The sequence below is a fragment of the Motacilla alba genome, chromosome 5 (assembly GCF_015832195.1).
Source record: "Motacilla alba alba isolate MOTALB_02 chromosome 5, Motacilla_alba_V1.0_pri, whole genome shotgun sequence".
Taxonomy (NCBI): domain Eukaryota; kingdom Metazoa; phylum Chordata; class Aves; order Passeriformes; family Motacillidae; genus Motacilla; species Motacilla alba.
Genome location: NC_052020.1, coordinates 51,845,121 through 51,865,040, shown reverse-complemented (window position 1 = coordinate 51,865,040; position 19,920 = coordinate 51,845,121). Strand labels below are relative to the sequence as shown.

General features: G+C 37.4%; 1 protein-coding gene across 14 annotated transcripts in view; it reads left to right on the top strand.

Annotated features, from left to right (window-relative positions):
* Positions 1 to 19,920, top strand: part of CDC42BPB (CDC42 binding protein kinase beta) — a 91,362-nt gene that overhangs the window by 43,879 nt on the left and 27,563 nt on the right. For all 14 annotated transcript variants that reach the window (XM_038137092.1, XM_038137105.1, XM_038137100.1 and 11 more), the window contains exons 4-17: positions 925 to 1,020; positions 5,340 to 5,488; positions 7,448 to 7,541; positions 8,833 to 9,033; positions 9,918 to 10,166; positions 11,127 to 11,206; positions 12,190 to 12,356; positions 12,447 to 12,566; positions 14,395 to 14,528; positions 16,221 to 16,463; positions 18,009 to 18,119; positions 18,547 to 18,791; positions 18,971 to 19,076; positions 19,588 to 19,712. In XM_038137092.1, coding sequence (XP_037993020.1) covers positions 925 to 1,020; positions 5,340 to 5,488; positions 7,448 to 7,541; positions 8,833 to 9,033; positions 9,918 to 10,166; positions 11,127 to 11,206; positions 12,190 to 12,356; positions 12,447 to 12,566; positions 14,395 to 14,528; positions 16,221 to 16,463; positions 18,009 to 18,119; positions 18,547 to 18,791; positions 18,971 to 19,076; positions 19,588 to 19,712 — 2,120 coding nt within the window. The remainder of the gene's footprint in view (positions 1 to 924; positions 1,021 to 5,339; positions 5,489 to 7,447; positions 7,542 to 8,832; positions 9,034 to 9,917; positions 10,167 to 11,126; positions 11,207 to 12,189; positions 12,357 to 12,446; positions 12,567 to 14,394; positions 14,529 to 16,220; positions 16,464 to 18,008; positions 18,120 to 18,546; positions 18,792 to 18,970; positions 19,077 to 19,587; positions 19,713 to 19,920) is intronic.

Genomic DNA, 19,920 nt, shown 5'->3' with positions numbered 1-19,920 from the left:
TCCCAGGCACATTTCCATTGTACATTTTCTAAGATATCTGAAGAAGTGGCAACAACAACCAAAAAAAAAAATAAAATCTGTAGCTGTCAGATATCCTGATAATGCCTCTCTGAGTTGAGAGTAATTGAAGGAGTCCCAAGGTCTGTTTCATGATAGTCCTGATCCAATAAAAACATTAATATATTTTTATTGGGGAGAACTCTCTTGAAGTTTATGAAAGTTGGTTTTATGTAAAGATGCTGAGGAAACCTGTTACACAGAGCTTGCTTCTATGAAGTGTTGCAGTGCTGTTTGAAGTAGAGAAAAGATTATTGCAAATGAAACTGCATTATACTGGTCAAATATAAGACAGTAATAGTAAAATCTGCTTATTTCCCATAGTGTGTTAGCAGTGTCTGGAACTGGGACTGTACTGTAAAAAAAGTATACATCAAACTGTTTTCATAAAAGTCTTTATCAGAAGAATGAGCCTTACTTTCCTAGAGCCATTATCTTTCTGCTACAGATGGTAGTGGCAAGTTATTCTTTTTTTTACTTTTAAAAATGTTTTGTAAAACAAAGATTTGGCTTTGACTTGAATTGGATTGTGGGCTTTTTGGTGTTGGGGGGTGTTGTGTGTTGGTGTGGAGTTTTTTGGGATTTGGTGGGGGAGGGGAGGTTGGTGGGGTTTTTTCATTTGGTTTGGGGTTTTTTGGTTTGGTTTGGTTTTGTTTTTTAAAGTCGCAGTCAGGATTAGAGTGACTGAATGCCTGACTAAAACCTGCCGAGATTCCCTGGCATGTCACTTGTGTAGACTGAATCCCAATGAATAGAGACCTCTGTTCAGTAATTTGAAATAATCCCATAAAACATCCATATATATTCATCCTGTGGAAACTACTTGTTGATGTTGACAATGGCTTTTCTCCCCTTCTCTTCCTTTAGACAGCTTGCTTCCGAGAGGAGAGAAATGTCTTGGTGAATGGAGATTGTCAGTGGATTACTACATTGCACTATGCCTTTCAAGATGAGAACTATTTGGTATGTTTGATTCATCAGTAAATAAAAGCTCTGGGTTGTGAAAAACTTTATTTTTGGTATATTTAAAAAATATTAGTGTATTAAATCCATCCACCTCATGCCTCACAGCAGTGTTTCAACATTCTTGTTTTCTCCTTGAAGCAAAACTTCAAAGGGACTGACTGTAACTCCAAGAGAGTGAGAAAGTTGTGTAGGACTGTAGTATATAGAGATTTAGTTAAGCATCTTAAATTAACTAATCTCCCCTTGCATAAAAAATACCATGTTCAAATTTAGTATTTTGGATAAGGTTGCAGTTAAGTAATCTGAGATGCATTAACTGTGTGAAAGTAAGAAATATTTTATTTTAAACTTTAATGATGTCTTTTAAAGCAAGATTTTGTTTTAAACTGGCAAAAGTAATTTACAAGTTTGATATTTTTAAATCCTTAGGGGGAAAAATAGCTTATTTCTTAAAAGTATTTCTATAAAATATGTTTTTAAATCAGCAGATTGGTCATCTCAGTAATTTAAGAGACTTTAGCAAACACTTATAAAGAAAATCTGTAGTGCTGTGACATTTCTTTATGATTGGTTACTACAACTGTGACATACAAACTTGTTTACTTCAGTCACAGCATACACCAGAGTACTGGTTAGGAGCAAAATCAGTAAAGTCCCAATATTCTGCAATATACTGAACCATACAGCTTCCCTGTGGCTACTTCAGGCTGGGCTTGCAAACCTGCTGTTGCTGTAACATCTGACATAGCTGTAGTGAGAAAGTTTTCACCTTCTGAAGGCTTTAGTAGCATGGTAGCAAGTCATGAATATAAATGAGAAAAAATGTGTTTTTAAAAGGCTGCCAAAGAGTTCAGGAACTAAGCAAGAGTTAGTAAATACTCAAACATTTCCACAGGTGCTGAGACAAAACACGTTACTTTTTCATGTTTGGAGTATTTTTAGAATAACAAGCACATAGTAGGAAAATAAGCAGTCACGTCTTAGGCCCTCGTTTACAGGCTATTTCCATTGAATGGTTTGTGATAGGTCCGGATTTTCAATCTCTGGCAGTTTAGTTGTCTCTAGCACTGCCTCATGATTTCAAATCAGCTTGTAGTTTCAAATTCCCACAGAAGCAGCCTTCAGACTTGCATAAAAAGCATTCTGGTTTTTATTTCCAAGTAGCTTGTAAGGATGGAGCTACCTAAGGAAAAATTGTTAGCTGTGTGAGATAACAAGCAATAGCAAAGACAGCACAGAGGAGGAATCTTTTCCCAAAGATCCCAGAGGTGTTTAGATATTGAAGTTTCACTTGACAGCAGCAGAATGTAGATATCTAATTTAAGATCCAGTATCTAAGAAGGCAACAGTTCTGCCCGGTAGCCAAAGTCAGCAGATTCCCAGCTTGCCTGAGGTCTGCTCCTGCATGTGCTGAGGTGCTGCCTTCCAATTTGGTCTGTTACTCAGAAACCATCTCCTGTAAGTGTCTGGTGCTCACAGATGGAGTGGATCCGCATCTCAGTCTCCGTCGTAAATGATGCATGAAGAAAAGATGAAACACATCAAGGAATCAATTCATCCAAAAAGCTGGACAGAAGGTTCTCTTCTGTACCATCTAGTACTTGTCCAGGGGCTAAGAGATCTCTGTTCAATTCTCTTTGGAGCTTGAAGAAGTTTATAGCTACATTTTCCCTCATCCTGGAGAGTGCTGCCTTGTTACAGAGCCTGAGCAGATTTAGTTACTTTTAGCTGCGCTGTTCATCCATGGTCCTTGCAGAATGGAATACCAAGCTGAGAACGAAACAAGAACAGACAACAGAGCTTGGTTTTCCAACCTGATCTTTTGCAAGAGAAATCTCTAGGTTCCAGTATTTCCTCCCAGTGATGTTTGTGCATTATATCTAGTGATTCTGAAATGCAAAACCACATTAGCTAACCCTGAGCAGAGGGAGAGCCTTGTGTCTTCTCCCACCTAGTGCTCTGCCTCCTCTGGCTGCATGATAAAGGGTTCAGAACAAGACAAAGAAAAAGTAAGATACTAACATAGAAAAGTAGTACCTGCTTTTGGAGAGTCTAAAAGTACTTAGTTTTATTCTCTGCCTTTAGTTAACAGAGCATTTGATAATGCAGAACTTCTGTTTAAGCAAGAAATACAAAATTCTATGAAATACACATGTTCTGGAGTTCATTTTCTGGTTCTGCTCTTGTAGTTTCAAAACCTTTCAAGTAAATGCATCATGCATTACTGTTTTCTAAAGAGTCAGTTCTTAAATGACATTACATAGAAATGCTGCATAACTTTTTTCCGGTTCTTAAAAAGCTTTCATAAGAGACTGCCTATGTCAAGATGGGTTAAATCAGCCTTTGGTGATTTAGCTGAAGCAGATATGTAGTAAGTGAAACATAGTGCATGAATATTGAAAACTTGCATGGAACTTGAAGTTCTCTGTCTCTTCCAGATTCAGATCTCTTAATTTTCTTTCCCAGTCTCGTTCATGAAAAAGGGCATATGTGTATTACCCTGCTTTCAGCCTCTCAAAGGCTTCTGGGTACTTATGAGAGTATTTTGATATCCTTTTTTCCTTTGATTCCTAACTACTCTCACCATTCGATGTAGTCACTTCCCTGGAAGAAATGCACTACTGTGAGATTTCAGCATCAGAATAGCTTTTCTTTTAACCCCATAAGAAGGGAGAAGCACCTCCTGGCAAGCAGATAATTTTGAATTGGAAGATTAATATAGTTGTGCTTCCTCAAAGACGAGATATCACCATCTTTCTGTGATATAAGTGCCTTCCTTCATGGGTCACCTGAGTTCTTGCTGAGTTATAAATGCTTTGGGAGCTGACAGAAGTGCATTACCTTGTCTCTGACAGGGAGGATATTTCACTTCCCACAGAAGGTTCTGTAAAGCCTCTTTGCCTTGAATTTGAGAGAAAATACTTCAAGATAATATCCCTTTTAGAAGACTGATGGTTTTTGTCTGTAACATTTTGTTTTCAAACATAAATGTTGCATGTGTACAGTGTTCAGTACATGTTTAAAGTACGTGTGTAGCAAAACCCTCAGATTGATTTCAACATAAATGATGCAATTTGCTTATCAGATTCAGCGGCAATTTGCATAAAATAGAGAAAAATATCAAAACTTGTGGCTTTTGGAGTTGCTCTTTTAATCTAAAAGATAGTGAGGAAATGGCTAGTGTTGCACTTCATGTTCCTTGCATTTCTATCTTCTTTAATTTGTTTCCCTCATGAAAGAGGAATCTGTGGCAGGGACAGTGGATTCTAGCTCACTTTACTTTGAGTAGAAAAATAAGATGATGGCTTTGAAAACTCAATTCCAGAATAAGCCAAGTTAGTCTTAAAACCACATATCACTTCATCTTGGGAAGTAGGGAACAGAATGGCTTAAGATTGGTAGTACTAGATGAAGTCATTATACTTGAAGTGATGGTCTGGATTTAGGTGGATATTGCTAAGAAATACCTCAAACATAATCCTTGTTTTGTGGTATGAGAAACAAGTAGCATGCCTGAGTCCTTCTCTTTCATGTCACCCTATCAGTATTGGTCCTTTCCATGGATAGATTGGTGCCTCATTGGCCTAGGAGGCTGTTTACTTTTTCACTGAAGTATATGCAAAAGCTCACCAATGTTTGATTTTTAAATTTCCCACTTTAGTGCCTCTGGCTTGACAGTACTTTTGGCTTGTTATGGGCATCCATGTATAGTATAGTAATGTATAGTGTCCTCAGACTCCTGCCAGCTGTGTTATGCATCCATGATGTGGAATGTGCCAAGATGAGTGTTTGAAGATGTTGATGTGATAAGTGCCATTTCAGGAGCAATGAGTAGTATTGAAATGGTACCATAACTAAAAACATAATAAAATGTATATTTTAGACTAAGCTGCATCAAATATTGATTTTAACTATACTTTTTTCTTTCTTTCATTATCCTCTGGAAATTTTCAGTTTAAGAGTCAATAACATACATCACTTTTGGTGATATTAGATCATTTTCTTTGTGATGCTAGTTAAGACAGAAATAAACTCATCCTGATTTACTTCTTTGTTGTTGTCATGTTTTGTTCGGGTTTTTTAATTGTAGGAACTAAATGCTGATGTGCCTGTGATTAATAAACGAATATGATACCTTTTTATACTAAGTAAATAAAAGTAAAACAGACAACCACAAATTCTGATTGCTTTCCACAGGCACAGAAAAAAATAAAATAGTGAAAGGGTTTTTTTCAGGCGTTAACTGATGAACTTTAATTTTTTTTTTCTTGCCAGCTGTCTCTCAGTAATTGATTGCCTTATTTCTCTATTTTCAGTATCTGGTGATGGACTACTATGTTGGTGGTGACTTGCTGACACTTCTCAGTAAGTTTGAAGACAAGCTTCCTGAAGATATGGCTAGGTTCTACATTGGTGAAATGGTGCTTGCTATACATTCCATACATGAGCTGCATTATGTGCACAGGTAAAATACCTTCTCATTTGGCAGAAAATACAAGTACAGTTATTTGAAGTTAATCCCAAATGTACTGCTGTGTATACAAATGCACACAGTAGCCAAAAGCAAACTACTGTAGATGCATGCTTACTTTATGCTGTATAATAGCTGTATAAGCTACTTTATTTTAAATATCAAGTTTTGATGGATTGGTATCAGAAGCAGTGATATTTATCTGACTAACCTTTTAAAGTCTGTTCTATTTTTAATCAGGGCTCTTGACTTATTCTCAATTCACTTAATAAATATTTATCTGCCTTTGTCCAAGCAACCTAGAATTTTGAAGTGGTTTGAAATGGTTTGAACTTTCTACAGAGGTTTAGACATTCTGCAAAATTTATGCACAGTAAGCCCATGATAACATCAGTGCATCTACTTACCTGAGATCATCCTCAAACAGGTTTTCTAATGAGTGGGCATGTGCTGGTCTAATTGTTTTTGCATACAAGATGTGTATTCCAAATCAGTGGCTACCATCAAGTAAACTTAGATTGTGGTTGGTAGTAGCTGTACAGTTAAAGTTCAAAAAGCTTAGGGAATTCTCAGCTATAATGCTTTGAGCTCTTCTGTTTGCATTTTGATTGCTGTTTTAAAAGTTGAAAATATGTTTAAGCTCTCTAAAACTCTAGTGAGTAAACGTGGACAATATTTGGGGATTTTAAAATGTTACAGCCTCTGAGAAGTTCACCAGAGGCACCATTGCACCAATTTCCAGGGAAGGTGGCCTGACTTACTGAGCAGCTACATCTTTTCACAGGGCTGAATGCTGGTCTGTTGTGGCAATAGGAGTGTGTGGCTCTGTGGCCAAAACATGTGCTTTGAACAGGACGTGTGCCAAAGCCCAAGAAATTACTGCTTGGCAACTGGAATGGATGGGGAGGAAGCCTGATTGCTCTGGAGAGGGTTTCAAGGACCCTTTAAGGGCTTATACGACCTGTTAGCTGCAGATAGGAGACAGTGGAGCCCAGAGAGGAGGCATTAAGCCTTTCTGAACAGTAGTACTGGTCCCTGAGGCAGTGAGAGCTGCATGCCAGGCAGAGATCGGCTCATGCTGCAAGTGCCACTGTAAGCAGTATTCTTTAAAAAACAAACAAATTATGTATAGTTGTATGTTAGTTTTTATAGTCCCCAGCAACTACTGAGCTTGACTTGTGGTTGTGGAACGTTGACAATATCTGGAACTGAAATGTATGGAATAACTTTAACAATACAGAATTACTAATTATTTTTTTGGAGAAGCATAGTGACACAGTCCAATTTTCTCAGCACATATTTTTGTGTATTATGACACGTAAGTGCACATTTAATATTTAAATTTATGTAGACAGGCATAGATTAGCATTTATTATTTTGTATTAATACTGCTAATGAGCAGCACTATTAGTGACATTTCAGTAATTAATTTCAGAGCATTAGCCCTTGGTTAAAAAAGGTTAATTCAAGTTTGTGTTGGAAAAATATATCAAGTTGGCAGGCTTTTTACAAATATGAGGACCCTTTGTTAAATCTGTCATGATTTTTCTCACAAATGTCAAGTGTGAAACTGGAATTCAGCACCTTAAAAATCGGCCATTGTCAGCTTCTACATCTATGTGTAGCAAGGTGTATTAGAGCACCTTATTTTTGTTTACTCCTAGTAATTCTAGTCTCCTTCTCAAAGATTAAACTGAAGGTGTTGTACAATTTTAAAGTTTTTCAACATATGTAGTAGCATTTGGAACTTCACATTTGAAAAGAAATGCAGATTTTATGGTGCAACAAAACTGGTGGGTTTAAGGTTGGTCAGGGGGAGAGAGTCATAAATAGTACCAAAAAGAGTTTATATCATTGAGTAAGATTTGATGTTATTTTGATGCAAGATTAATCTCTACAAGCAGAGCTGATACCTGCATGTTTAAATCCTTTCACTTCTGTCTGTTCAAACAGGGACATAAAGCCTGATAATGTTCTTTTGGACATGAATGGCCACATACGACTGGCAGACTTTGGGTCTTGTCTGAAAATGAGTGAAGATGGCACAGTATGTATGAAGCTACATTTATTTGGGTTGCTGATAGTGGGACCTGCTAAGTGAGTTGCTGGTTTTAAAGAGATTACACATCATCAGTGTGCATCAGGAATGTGCTAGACTGTGAACTTTGTGACATGCTAAAAATTGAGGGTACAGTATAACTCAGCATACTTAAATGAGTTTTTGAAATCTTTCATCTCCTTATTTTACAGCCTGCTAACTTTTCAAGTTATCCTTTGCTATATTTTTCTGGTTTTCACTTTTTCTTCTAATGACCATTTGAGTCCAAGGGGGTAGGGTAACCCTGTAGGTATCAAAAAGATGTGTAGATGTGGTACTTGGGCACATGATTTAAGTGGATTTGTCAGTGCTCAGTTAACAGCTGGACCCAATGATCTTAAAGGTCTTTTCCAACCTAAATGATTGTTTTGATTCTACAGTTAATAAGCAGGTTGTTTTATATGCCTTTGACAAATGGAACAGCAACATGATGGTAATTGGCCATCTTGTGCAGCAGATTGGATTTACCTCTAAAAGCTGAATTGCTTGTGACAGGTTTTGTTTGTTTTGTCTCATTTAGGGCACTTCCAGGGGTGCCAGTCCTGCCAAAGTGTGGCATGCAGCATCGTTCACTGGTTTTGGCACAAACTCACATCTTGTTGATGTTCTTTAGTCATAAAATGCCTGTCAAAGCTTTACCATAAAAAATGTAAAATAAAAGAGCCATTAGAATTGAGAACATATTCCTAGAGATTAGTCTGCCCTGTTGGTCAGGGCTTCCCTACTACTTGTGCACAGAGTAATTTCTCCACCTTATTCCTGCAGTACATCCAGTTGCACATCAGGCAATAAACATTTGACTGATTTCTGACATAATAAAACTTATCCAGGAAATTTGTTCTGTGATCTTCAAATTCAGGAGTAGGACCTGTTCTCCCTATTTACTCATTTTTCATTTCACCTTCTGGGCAGCAAATTGCAGTTTTAAAATATAAACAGACACAAAGGCAAAATATATTTTGTCTTTCTGCTTTCACAGTATCTGTAATTATTTTCGGTTTCTACTATGTTCAGAACAAAACATATCAACTGATTTTATGTCAAAGTAGAATGGAACATAATCTTTGCAGTCTTTGTTACTTTCTTAATATTCCTTTGTTCTGTTGCTGTGAATTTATGAATCTTGTCCTTCTCCAGAACCATGTTGTGGTGTCTCTGTCAGAAATGCTAGTGTTTGAGTAAAACAGTTGCTGAGAGAAACTGGAAACTTATGAGAATTATGTTTGCCTATTTTTTTAAGGTACAGTCATCAGTAGCAGTGGGTACTCCTGACTACATCTCTCCTGAGATACTGCAAGCAATGGAAGATGGAATGGGGAAATATGGGCCTGAGTGTGACTGGTGGTCACTGGGTGTCTGCATGTATGAAATGCTGTATGGTGAAACACCCTTCTATGCAGAGTCACTCGTGGAAACCTATGGGAAGATTATGAATCATGAAGTAAGAGCTGGATTAAATCTCTTGTGTTCTGAGTTTATGTTTACAGAGAAACTTAGCACTTAAGGATATTGAAGTGATGGTAGTTGTTTGCTTTTTCACAGTGTTTTAGATTAATGTTGGATGGGTTTGTTGGTTCAGGTTTTAGGAAGTTTGTTTCTCTGAACTGCAGAAATTTAATTCTTTGACAAATTGAAGTTTTTCTCTAAATGCTGATTTTCTTGTTGGAATATCTAAGCAGTCATCACAAATCAAAATTAAAATCTACTCCAGTTTCTTCAGTCTAGAGTAATTTCGGTTGTTAGTGGTAATTACAATTTTTAGATCTTATGTTTGTTTATGTTAATAGAAATATTTTCGAAATGTAGACTGTATTTTGGTAAGAAAAACAGGTATTTAACCTGTATATTAGAAAAATACATTCTTAAATATGACAACATAAAGAACTGACTTAACATAATGGCATTTTAAGAGTTGAAATTAATTTAATCCTGAGGAGTACATCTCCAGGAGATCATGGGCCTCTGACTAAGAATACCAGTCTGTCTTTATTGTATGATCTTTAATATATTGTATATGTAAAAATCCTGGTGTGTCTTTAAAAAATGTTTGCTTTTCCTAACAGAGTTATTGTAATCACTGATCAAACAGATCTGTTTTAAAGAAATTGAAAAATGATTTCTTGTACTTGAAATCCAATTTAAGACAAAAAGTCTGTCATTGAATGTGTTGAATTGTGCTTTGTCATTGCTCACTTTAACTAGAACAATATTTGACCATTCGTTTCCAGTTTTATTGGTGTAGTTTAATGGTTTTTTTTGAAACTACAGTTGTAAGTTTTGGAATTAATTCCTTCTCTAAAAATTTCTGTTTGTTTTGTTTTCTAGGAACGATTTCAGTTCCCATCCCATGTTACAGATGTATCTGAAGAAGCAAAAGATCTTATTCAGAGACTTATCTGCAGCAGGGAGCGCAGGCTGGGACAGAATGGAATAGAGGATTTTAAGTCTCATGCATTTTTTGAAGGACTTAATTGGGATAACATCCGAAACCTAGAAGCACCTTACATTCCAGAAGTTAGCAGTCCTTCTGACACCTCGAACTTTGATGTAGATGATGATGTACTAAGAAATCCAGTGAGTCTTTTTTTTAGATATTAATAGCGGAAGTAGGCATCCTTGCTGCACTGTAAGGTAGTAGTGAGAACATTCTTCAAAATAAAGAAAGAGATGAAAAATAAGTCACTCCAAACGTGGAAAATTCAAGCTTTTCATCTCTTGGCATTTTGTGTTATCAGAAATCATGAGCTGCCTTTTTAAGTGGTAGCATTTGCCAGACTGCATTACTGTTACACGGTCAAAGTTAAAACACGTTTATGTAGGGAAAAAGGCCTCTTAGTTGCCATTTCAGTTTACCTTAACAGGGATCTAGTATTTGGATTTATGCCTTTTCAAAGGTGGAAAAGAAAATCTGTCTTTACAAATACACATATATTCTCTGTGTAGCTTGCAAGCACAGCTGTGCAAGTGAGAGGACTCATCCTGCTACTTCTCCACTGATTTAAGAAGCAGGAGGCTGGTTCTTGGAGTAGGGAACATTGGTGTTGCACTCCTCCATTTCTGTTTCTTGTAGTTTACAAATAGTTCAGGAGGAGTAGAGAGCTTTTGTGGTAATTTTTTCACCGGTTTATATTCCAAGAAATTAGGAGCTTTTGGGACGTTTCTTTGATTGTCCGTCTGACAGTAACTGAAACACTAAGACTAACAGCATGCATTTCGGTGCCAGGTCGTTTTTAATTAGGAACTTGAAATTTTGGGTTTCCTTTTACTGGCTGCATTGTGCTTTGAACTTGTTGAAATGCTGCCCTTTCAAGTGCCAGTTCAAGAGGCTCCAAAATTCAAGTCATTCTATTAGGCGATCTAATCTGAAATAAAGCTTGTCCAGGGGCAGTGGAGCATAGCTGCCAATTGTCAGTTGGTGTATTAAGAAAAATCTTTCCATTAGCTGTCTCTCTTTTAGCTGTTGAGGCTCAATGAAATGCCTTTCACTCTGTATGGGCTCTCTCTTGGGTTTTCATGCACATTGTTTTCATGCAGGAAGTGGTGCCACCAAGTTCTCATACAGGCTTTTCTGGATTGCATTTGCCATTCGTTGGGTTTACATACACAACTGACAGGTAAGCAAAGGATATCTTTTATAAAGGAAACTTGTTTCCCTAATGCAGCTGATTCCTGGGAATTCTCATTTTTATAAACATTTAGAAAGGTTGATGTACATAGGTATATATGTGGCCCAACTTTTATTCCTTGTTTGTATTTTTTAATGTCTGAGCATATTTTGATCCTGTTTGCCAAGATTAGGTGCTTTTGTATTTAATATTTTATATATTTGAAATGAAAGAAAGTTAAGGGACTAGATGTGTCAATTGGAATTTCTGCATTGAGAGGCTGAGAGCAAGTCTTGTCCACACTGGACCTCTGCCAGGAACTGTTCAGGATTATCTCATTGCTCCACTGTCCTGCTGGTAGACCAAGTTAACATAGAAGGTTCTGAGCATGGACAAAGTGGCTCACTTTGCATATCTTTGAAATGGCCTCCATCTGACCTCGGAGATCTCTCAGACATATGCTTGTCTCTGATCTTAGGGTATTCTGACCTGTTTGTTATTCCATTATTTCTCTTTGCTGGAGTTTGTTACCCCATGAACCCAAAACATGTATGTCATTCTTTTCACAGTGAGATCATGTGAAACATTAACTTAAATCCATCTTTGCCATGCTTTAAACTAAACTTTTGGGGTTGCTCCTCAGCTATCTCAGTGCAGGTACGCTTGAAAGCAGGTACCTGCTTCCATTTCTGCCAGGTACCTGTAACCCTGGGCATGGGAGAGTTAACATTTTCAGTCATTTAGGCAGTTTGTGAAGCCAAGGTATATCTGCATCATTGAAGTCCTGCGTGCAGGTATCTTAAGTCTACAGCAGCATGCACATTAGCTAGGGAGTAATAACTTTACCCTGAGAATGGTCTCTACAGTAACAATTACTACACTAATTGTACTTGTAAATTTAAGGTGCATACCTAGTGGAATCCCAGCATGGCCCAGCTATAGACTGCTGTGAGTATTTATGAAAATATTCTAACTTATGTGTTTCTTTTCAGCTCTTTATCTGATAGAGGCACTTTAAAGAGTGTGCTGCAGTCTGACACTGTAACCAAAGATACGGATGTACAGCGAGACTTAAAGAACACTTCACAAATAGAAGGCTATGAAAAGAAAATACGGAAATTAGAGCAAGAAAAGCAGGATTTGAACAGAAAACTGCAAGGTTAGTGGTTTATATTTGTTGGGACTCTTAGTTCTGCTCATTGGAATATATTCTATTAAAAATATTTTCCTTTCTTTTTGGATTTTTAAGAATCTACACAGACAGTGCAGAACCTCCAAGGTCCAGTGTGTGTTACAGCAAATACAAGCCGTGATAAGGAGATTAAAAAATTGAATGAAGAAATTGAACGGTTGAAGAACAAATTAACAGGTAAGCCTCTGGCATGGTAATTATAGTAATGCAATTTATTTTGCAATAAGTAGAATTAATCTTCTTGAGCTATTTAAAAAACAAAGGGTTTTTTTAAAGCCTTATTCAATATTAGGAGGCATTTCAGTTTTTTCCAGATGAGAGCTTAACTAGTTCTTCCACTTGCTTGGCTTGATAACACATACTAGCATGGGAAGTCCAGAGTGTGATGAATTGTGTGGATGGATTTAGTTAAATATTTTGTGTGATATTTTCCTGAAAATCTCAGGAGATCCTGTTCTCTTACTCCTCCATTTGGGGAGGAGTATTGTGTTGGAGAGGTTTTACTTACAGGCAGGTGTAAGAGACAGGAGAGAGAAGTCTGGTTGCTCTGTAGTAACATAAAGGAGTAGATGGGGGAAGCGTAATAGTAGTTCACATTTAAATATTTCTGAGCTTCTGCTCCCTTTGTGTTTCTGTGTTTGGTAATGCATTAATTAGGAAGCACTGAGCATTGCAGAAAAACAAATACTGGCATCTGTCCTGAGGGAAGACTGACTCACCCATATCACTGAAAATCTGTTGCTTGACAATGCTATTAGTTTATCCATGCAAACCTCCTGTTAGCACCTAATTTTTAAGTGGGAATCAGTGATAAACAAAGTGGTAGTTTTAAATCCTAATGACTTGGCTGAGAGTTTTATAGAGGCCTGTATAGTGTGAGTTCAGATGCCAAGTTGCTGATGCTGATTTTTTTAGAATATCTTTTCCTGATTTCGTTTGACAATATACCCTTTTTGTAGGTGTATGCACTGCAAAAATCAGCTCTGTTCTCCTACGCAGATTATCTTCCCAAAAAAGCTATTTTTGTGTATTCTGAAATTAGGTTTGAGTCACAATAGTTAGATTAATGTTCTGCTTTTGCAAAGGGTTCAGGTTTATCTAGTTCTTCTACCAATGATGTCCTGTTAAATATAAATTCTAACAGTATGTTCTTATTTAAAAAGAAGTGGCATTGGTTCATGTAGGGTGGGAGGAAGTTTGTTCTGAAGTGAGAAAAGGAATAACACTTCAAGCACTATAACAGTGCTTGGGATCCTGAATACTTAGGTCCATTTTCCTGTTCTGCCATAGATATCAGTAGAACTTGACTGAGACAGTTATTCCCTGTGAAATTTCTTTTATATTTGTTTAGTAGAAGTGGTAATTAAAACCAAATAGAGAATGGCAGTTCATTTTCTTAGAATTGGTAAGACTGAGCAGGAGTATATAAAGGTGGCTATGTTGGGTGTTTTGCACTTAAAAACCAATAATTTCAAATCAAATTTGTTTATTTATTATTGAAAGTAAAGTGAGAACAAGCTGCCAGGAGTATGGTCAGTCAGGTCTCCAGGTTACCTTGTGCAGGATGGTATTTCTTCCCCAAACTATTCATCAGTCCTTATCTAGAAAATAAATAGTCCTTGCTTGTCTTGCTGGATGCACTAATGACTGTTGCCTTTTTGTTGCATAAGGAAAACTATCTAGGAAACGCATTACTAGAACTGGAATTGGAACATTTCAAGTTTATTTTACGATTTTCTAGAGCTAGAAGTTGCATTCCTGAAAAAACAAAACAAAGCCTTGTGCTAAGGCTTTTTCCCTTAGAGATCACACTCTTTGGGACTGAGAAAAATAAAATCATTTTGAGGTATCAATGTCCCGAAGTTACTTTAAACAGTCTAAAATGGTGGAAATAGGAAAGAAGTTGATTTTCCAAGCAAAGTGATGCCAATTTGCATGAGTAATATGGCTTGTATTATTAGTGTTAACTTGGGACCAGTTGCATTTAATATGTGTTTATCTACAGATATAAGTAAACTGGAAGCACAGCTTGCAGATGCAGTGGCTTTTCGACAAGAGCATGAAGACTCCATACACAAGTTGAAAGGACTAGAAAAGCAGTGCAGAGTACTGAGGCAAGAAAAGGAGGACCTTCATAAGGTACTGATCCAAAGATACATACTTTTTTAAATGGTTATGTAAAGTAGTTCTAGAACAGTTGCGTTGTGATTGCAATTTCAGTGTTTTAAATGCTGGTTTTTAAAACTATGCAGAGATGTTAGGGAGCCTGTTCAGCAGTACAGTAGCTTTCCAAAGTGTCACACTTACATTTTTAGGAAGTTGATGGGCTTCTTATTTCAAATGTGTTCTGCTAGATGAAACAAACACCTAAAGAATGGTTTTAATTAAGCTGTTTAATTATTCTTAACTGTTTCAGTAGAAGTCTGAGTGACTTCAGAGCCTTGGGATGACCTGTTAAGGGATCAGGAACACAAGTATTATTCTCCTCTATTCTTCCAGTTTCAGGGAACTATGAGGGAGGAAACAGACCCAGATACCTGTCTGGAAGCCCTGGCAGAATTATGAGGTTTTTGACCATGGGTCAGTTCACATGACACCAGGGCCTGCTGGTGACATTTGGGGTACACCTGTCTATTTAGGGGAAAAGGATCTTTGCACAGAAGTTAGCAGGGCTCATTGAAAGAGCCTATTTACTCTTTTTTATCCCAAAAGATTAATTATTGCTTAAGGTTAATGATGACTTTCTATGTAATCATTGAGTTTCTTTGCTGCAGTGTAAATTATCCCCTTGTTTGCTTCCTGAAATTTAGCAGTATTTCAATTTTAAGTCAGCAGCATATTTTGTAGTAAAGTAAATAGGGATTTGCATATACTACCTACCTACCACTTTCACCTACCACTTTCAATAGTAGTAAAAAAAGCTACCTATATTGGAATATCTAGTTTTGCAAAAGTCTACCAGCCATTTTGTTCCTGAGCATTCATGTGGATCCAAAAGTAATGCATGGGCCAGAATTTCTGGGCTGTTTCTACACTAGAATTTAACAGTCTCTCTTCTGTCTGTTAACCACTGCTAAGGATTATTTGCCAAAGTGTGTAAGTAGCAGAGAAGGTGGATCTTCTGGTCTGAGCACATGCTTTTTGGGAATTTAATCTTCCTGCAATGCTCCCACTAATGGCATAAATTTTTAGAAACCCCTTGTACAGTATACATTTATTTTGTTGTGTCATTCTGCTCTTTTTCTTATTTTTTCCTCCAACTCTCAAAGGATTTTATGTCAAACATTCCATTTGTATTTTAATCCTGTTAATTTTTGTGAACTACTTTCCGTAAAGAAAATAGTTTTTATACTTTCAATTAAAGTATTAAGAGTTTCAAATTTGTTTTAAGGAATCTTCCTCAGTTTTCTGAAAAATCTCACATTTGCTGCAGCCCCTCAGTGCTGGTGCAATGTATTTGATGTTGCTCCTGAATCTCCTGTCTTCTGAAGCGTTCCTTTAAACAAGGTTACAAATGTGCAGATACATGGTGGTAATGTAAAATCAAGTTATTTGGAAGTGAGGTGGCCTTGTGCAGTCACATTTATAAGAAAGACTTCTGGGATACCAAAGGTAGCTTTGGAGCTGCCACACTAGAAGCAGAGTAATGGCTGTCTTTGTATGTCACTGCAGCTGCTTAGCTAAACAATTGTGTAAATTAAGAATTAGAAATCTTTAGTAGTTAAGTGAGGTGGTCAAAACAAGCTTATGTCGGTCCAGTTTCTTTCTTCTTGGAAAGAATAGATGGAGTTCAAATTACTCTTTTTTATTAATTTTTTTTTTTTAAACCAGCAACTTGTAGAAGCCTCAGAGAGATTAAAGATGCAGTCCAAAGAGCTGAGGGATGCCCACCAACAAAGGAAGCTGGCTGTGCAGGAGTTCTCTGAGCTCAGCGAGAGGATGGGGGACCTGCGCTCCCAAAAGCAGAAGCTGTCCCGGCAACTTCGCGACAAAGAGGAGGAGCTGGAAGTGAGCATGCAGAGAATCGATGCGCTGCGCCAGGACGTCCGGAAATCAGAGAAGATGAGAAAAGAGGTAGCTTGAGAAAATAGCTAGCACTCGTGTTTCAGCTGCTGCTTACCCTGTACCTCCTGTGTGATTGTATGGGAAAATTGGGAGTGTCTTCTGGGGATTTTCGTGGGGTTTTTATTTGCACTCAGACTGATTTGAATCTTGAGGAAAGTATTCTTGCTATATGCCCAGTTTATTAGTGCTGGTGTTTGGATTCTTGTGGAGTCTTGACTCACAGTCAGCTTGAAACCTATAAAGCTCAGTGAATGTCTTCATATGCTCTGAGGTTGGAGTATTCTGACTTCTCTGTTATTTTAACTGAATGTTTCTCTTCAGATGAAACGAGGAACAGTGATACAAAACCAAATATGTGGTTTTTCTTCCTCTGTAGTTAAGTCATTGTAAGAGTAATATCTTAAAACAAGTTAATTTTCAGTTAGTATTCTAGGCAGTTTATAGTTTTCCATGAGATGAAGTGGATAGCCAGAAGAGAGCATTAGAAAAAATTGCTATGGTTAATCTGGAGTGTTTTAATCACTGAAAAATCATAATGTTTTCTGTATGCTCTGGGTGAAAGAAGAGAAATTCAAGAGCTCTATAAGCATTGCTAGAAAACTCCTGGCAAATCGAAGGGTAGTCTATGAACATGCAGTAGATAATGAAGTTTCTAAGGCTTTTCTCCATGAACAAGATATGATAGTCAACTAGGAATTGATGAATTGCTGTGGCATCTCATCTCTAGAGCAGAGTGCAGCAGGAATTCAAGTGCTGTTGCTAATGCAGTTAAATACTTTCATGCAGAGCTTTAAAAATCTCCTGTCTTTGTTCTTAAAAATTCCTCTGGACCCCCTTTCATAACAGTTGTATCAATCTTTTATTCAGAGCACAGTCTAGAAACTCATTATCTTGTCCCACAGTTCTAAGTACAATCCTTTTAAAAACAACTTTGCTAGTTTAATTTGAACACAGAAAAACAAATCTTACTCTTCCTGTCAGGGTTTGAAACTGCTGCTATTGCTTGAATTCCAGCAGTTGTCTTAGTTGCCACTAAATCTAAATTGTCTTTCTGATAAGCTTTCTGAAGTCAATAAATGGATGATCAAGCTTATTTTGTTCCATAATTGCAAAGTGAAAATATTCAGTGTTCATATTTAAAGTGTTTTGCAGCGATTTGGTTTAGAGGTTGATATTTTTAAGCTGCCTTACTTAGATACTGAGCCATGGAGCTGACCTGTAAATGTGGGAGACTGTATCTCAGCTGCAGTGTCTTCTTAGTGCCATTTCCTTCTCTTTTCTGTAGTAGAAGCTGTGCAGTTATCCCTGAATGGGCTTGATGTAGTTCACATCAGTACAAAGAGTCATAAAATAATAGTTCTCTGTATGTGACAGATGGATGCCTGAATCACGGAAGGCAAAACAATTATCATGACATTCTGAGATGGTTGTTATAGTGGTGTAACTTAAAATAGAAATAAGTAAAACTTGCTGCTAGGCTGTATGGAGGAAAGGAATTGAATGATCCAGATAGTGTTATCTTGTGCTGAAATGACCTAAAATGACTCTTTACAGCTGGAAGCCCAACTTGAAGAAGTCGTAGCAGAAGCATCAAAAGAACGCAAGCTCCGTGAGCATAGCGAGGTTTTCTCCAAACAACTGGAAAATGAACTGGAAGCTCTAAAGGTTACATGGTTTTTGACAAATATTTACTCATGGCCTAGAAGCTGCAATAGTTTGGCTTACTCAACTGTTGATACCAGTGGGGAACTTAAAAACTGCAGTATTACTAGAAATCTGACCTAACCCATGCAGATTTATTTGCCTTTTTTGCTTGAAAGCCTTTAATTGCTAGACACTAATGTCTTGAAAATGCTCAGTTTATATAATTTCTAAGTAGCTAGTAAACCAATGTGATCCAAATTTGTTACCTCTGCAAGCCATTTCAACCCCTTATTTGGGTCATATAAGCAGAGCAGTTACTTACAATGCTTGGGGACAGGCACCTTTTGAATGCCCAAATAAAATTTTTTCCAAAGTGCCACCAACCGGACAATTCTGACTTTTAAGAATATACTCAAAATATATGATGGCTTCTCCTCTTGTTTTGCAGTTGAAGCAGGGAGGCCGGGCAGCTGGTGCTACACTGGAACATCAGCAGGAGCTTTCCAAAGTTAAGTCTGAGCTGGAAAAGAAAATCTTATTTTATGAAGAGGAGTTGGTCCGACGAGAAGCGTCACATGTTTTGGAAGTAAAAAATGTGAAAAAGGAAGTACATGATTCAGAGAGCCATCAGCTTGCACTCCAGAAAGAGATCATGATACTAAAGGATAAATTAGAGAAAATAAAGCGAGAGAGGTAAGTTTTGGGCATGCTTCCTTCACTGTGGATTTCTTTGTTATGTGTATGTATTGCATTGCATGGGTGCCTGTGCAGGCTGGTATTTCACCCTAACTCTGTTTATTCCTTTTTGAAAATCCCTGTCTACAGGTTCAGCAATGTGACAGTGTGCTTCTATTTCTTGCCCTTCTCTTTAGGCACAGTGAAATGGAGGAAGCAGTCGGAACCATGAAGGAGAAATATGAGCGTGAAAGATCTATGCTCTTGGAAGATAACAAAAAACTAACAACAGAAAACGAGAGGGTAATTATTTCAGGAAACATAATTCTTACTTCATTAGTCTCTGAGGTTGAAGTAGTCTAGTCACTGATCAGAACAGGATCTGTGAGTATTCAGGCACTATCTGAGTTTGAAAAACTTCATTTTTGCCATATAAATATTAGAGATTTGGCTGCAGAGTAACTTTAGCATCTTGCTACTCTGCTCTTTGGGGGATTGATTCCCACAATTAAGAGGACACCACCCTTGTTGATTCTTCATGAAAGCTGCAAAGGGAGGGAATCTTGACAAACACTGCCTGCCTTCCTGGTGGTTTACAGTTAAACCTTATTTCTCTCTGACCTCTACTCTTGCTTTTTTGTTTTCCTTTGTTTTAAATTATTTTATGTGAGCTGATAGTTTCACAAAAAGGAAGCCCATCCAGATAGCCCAGGGTGGTTTTGTTTGTTCAGATTCTAAAGGTGTGTAGGCATGCACATATATAAAAAGTCTGAAACTGACCTAAGTCACAAGTGAAACTAATCTCTTGTTTCAGCTCTGCTCCTTCGTGGACAAGCTAACAGCACAGAACAGACAGCTGGAAGATGAGCTCCAAGATCTAGCAGCAAAGAAGGAATCTGTTGCTCACTGGGAAGCTCAGATTGCAGAAATCATTCAATGGTATGTGCTGGTTAGAGTTCCAGATATAGCCACTTTCAACTTCTCAATACTGCTTGGGTTTTTTGTTGGGGTTTTTTGGGGGGTTTTTTTTGGTTTTTTTTAACATATAGCTAGGCTTGTCTGTGTCTGAGACCAGCAAGAGCATGGTACTTCTGAGTGCTGATTTAGTTAATATTGCCAGATGCCACTGAAACAAGTACAAAGCAGA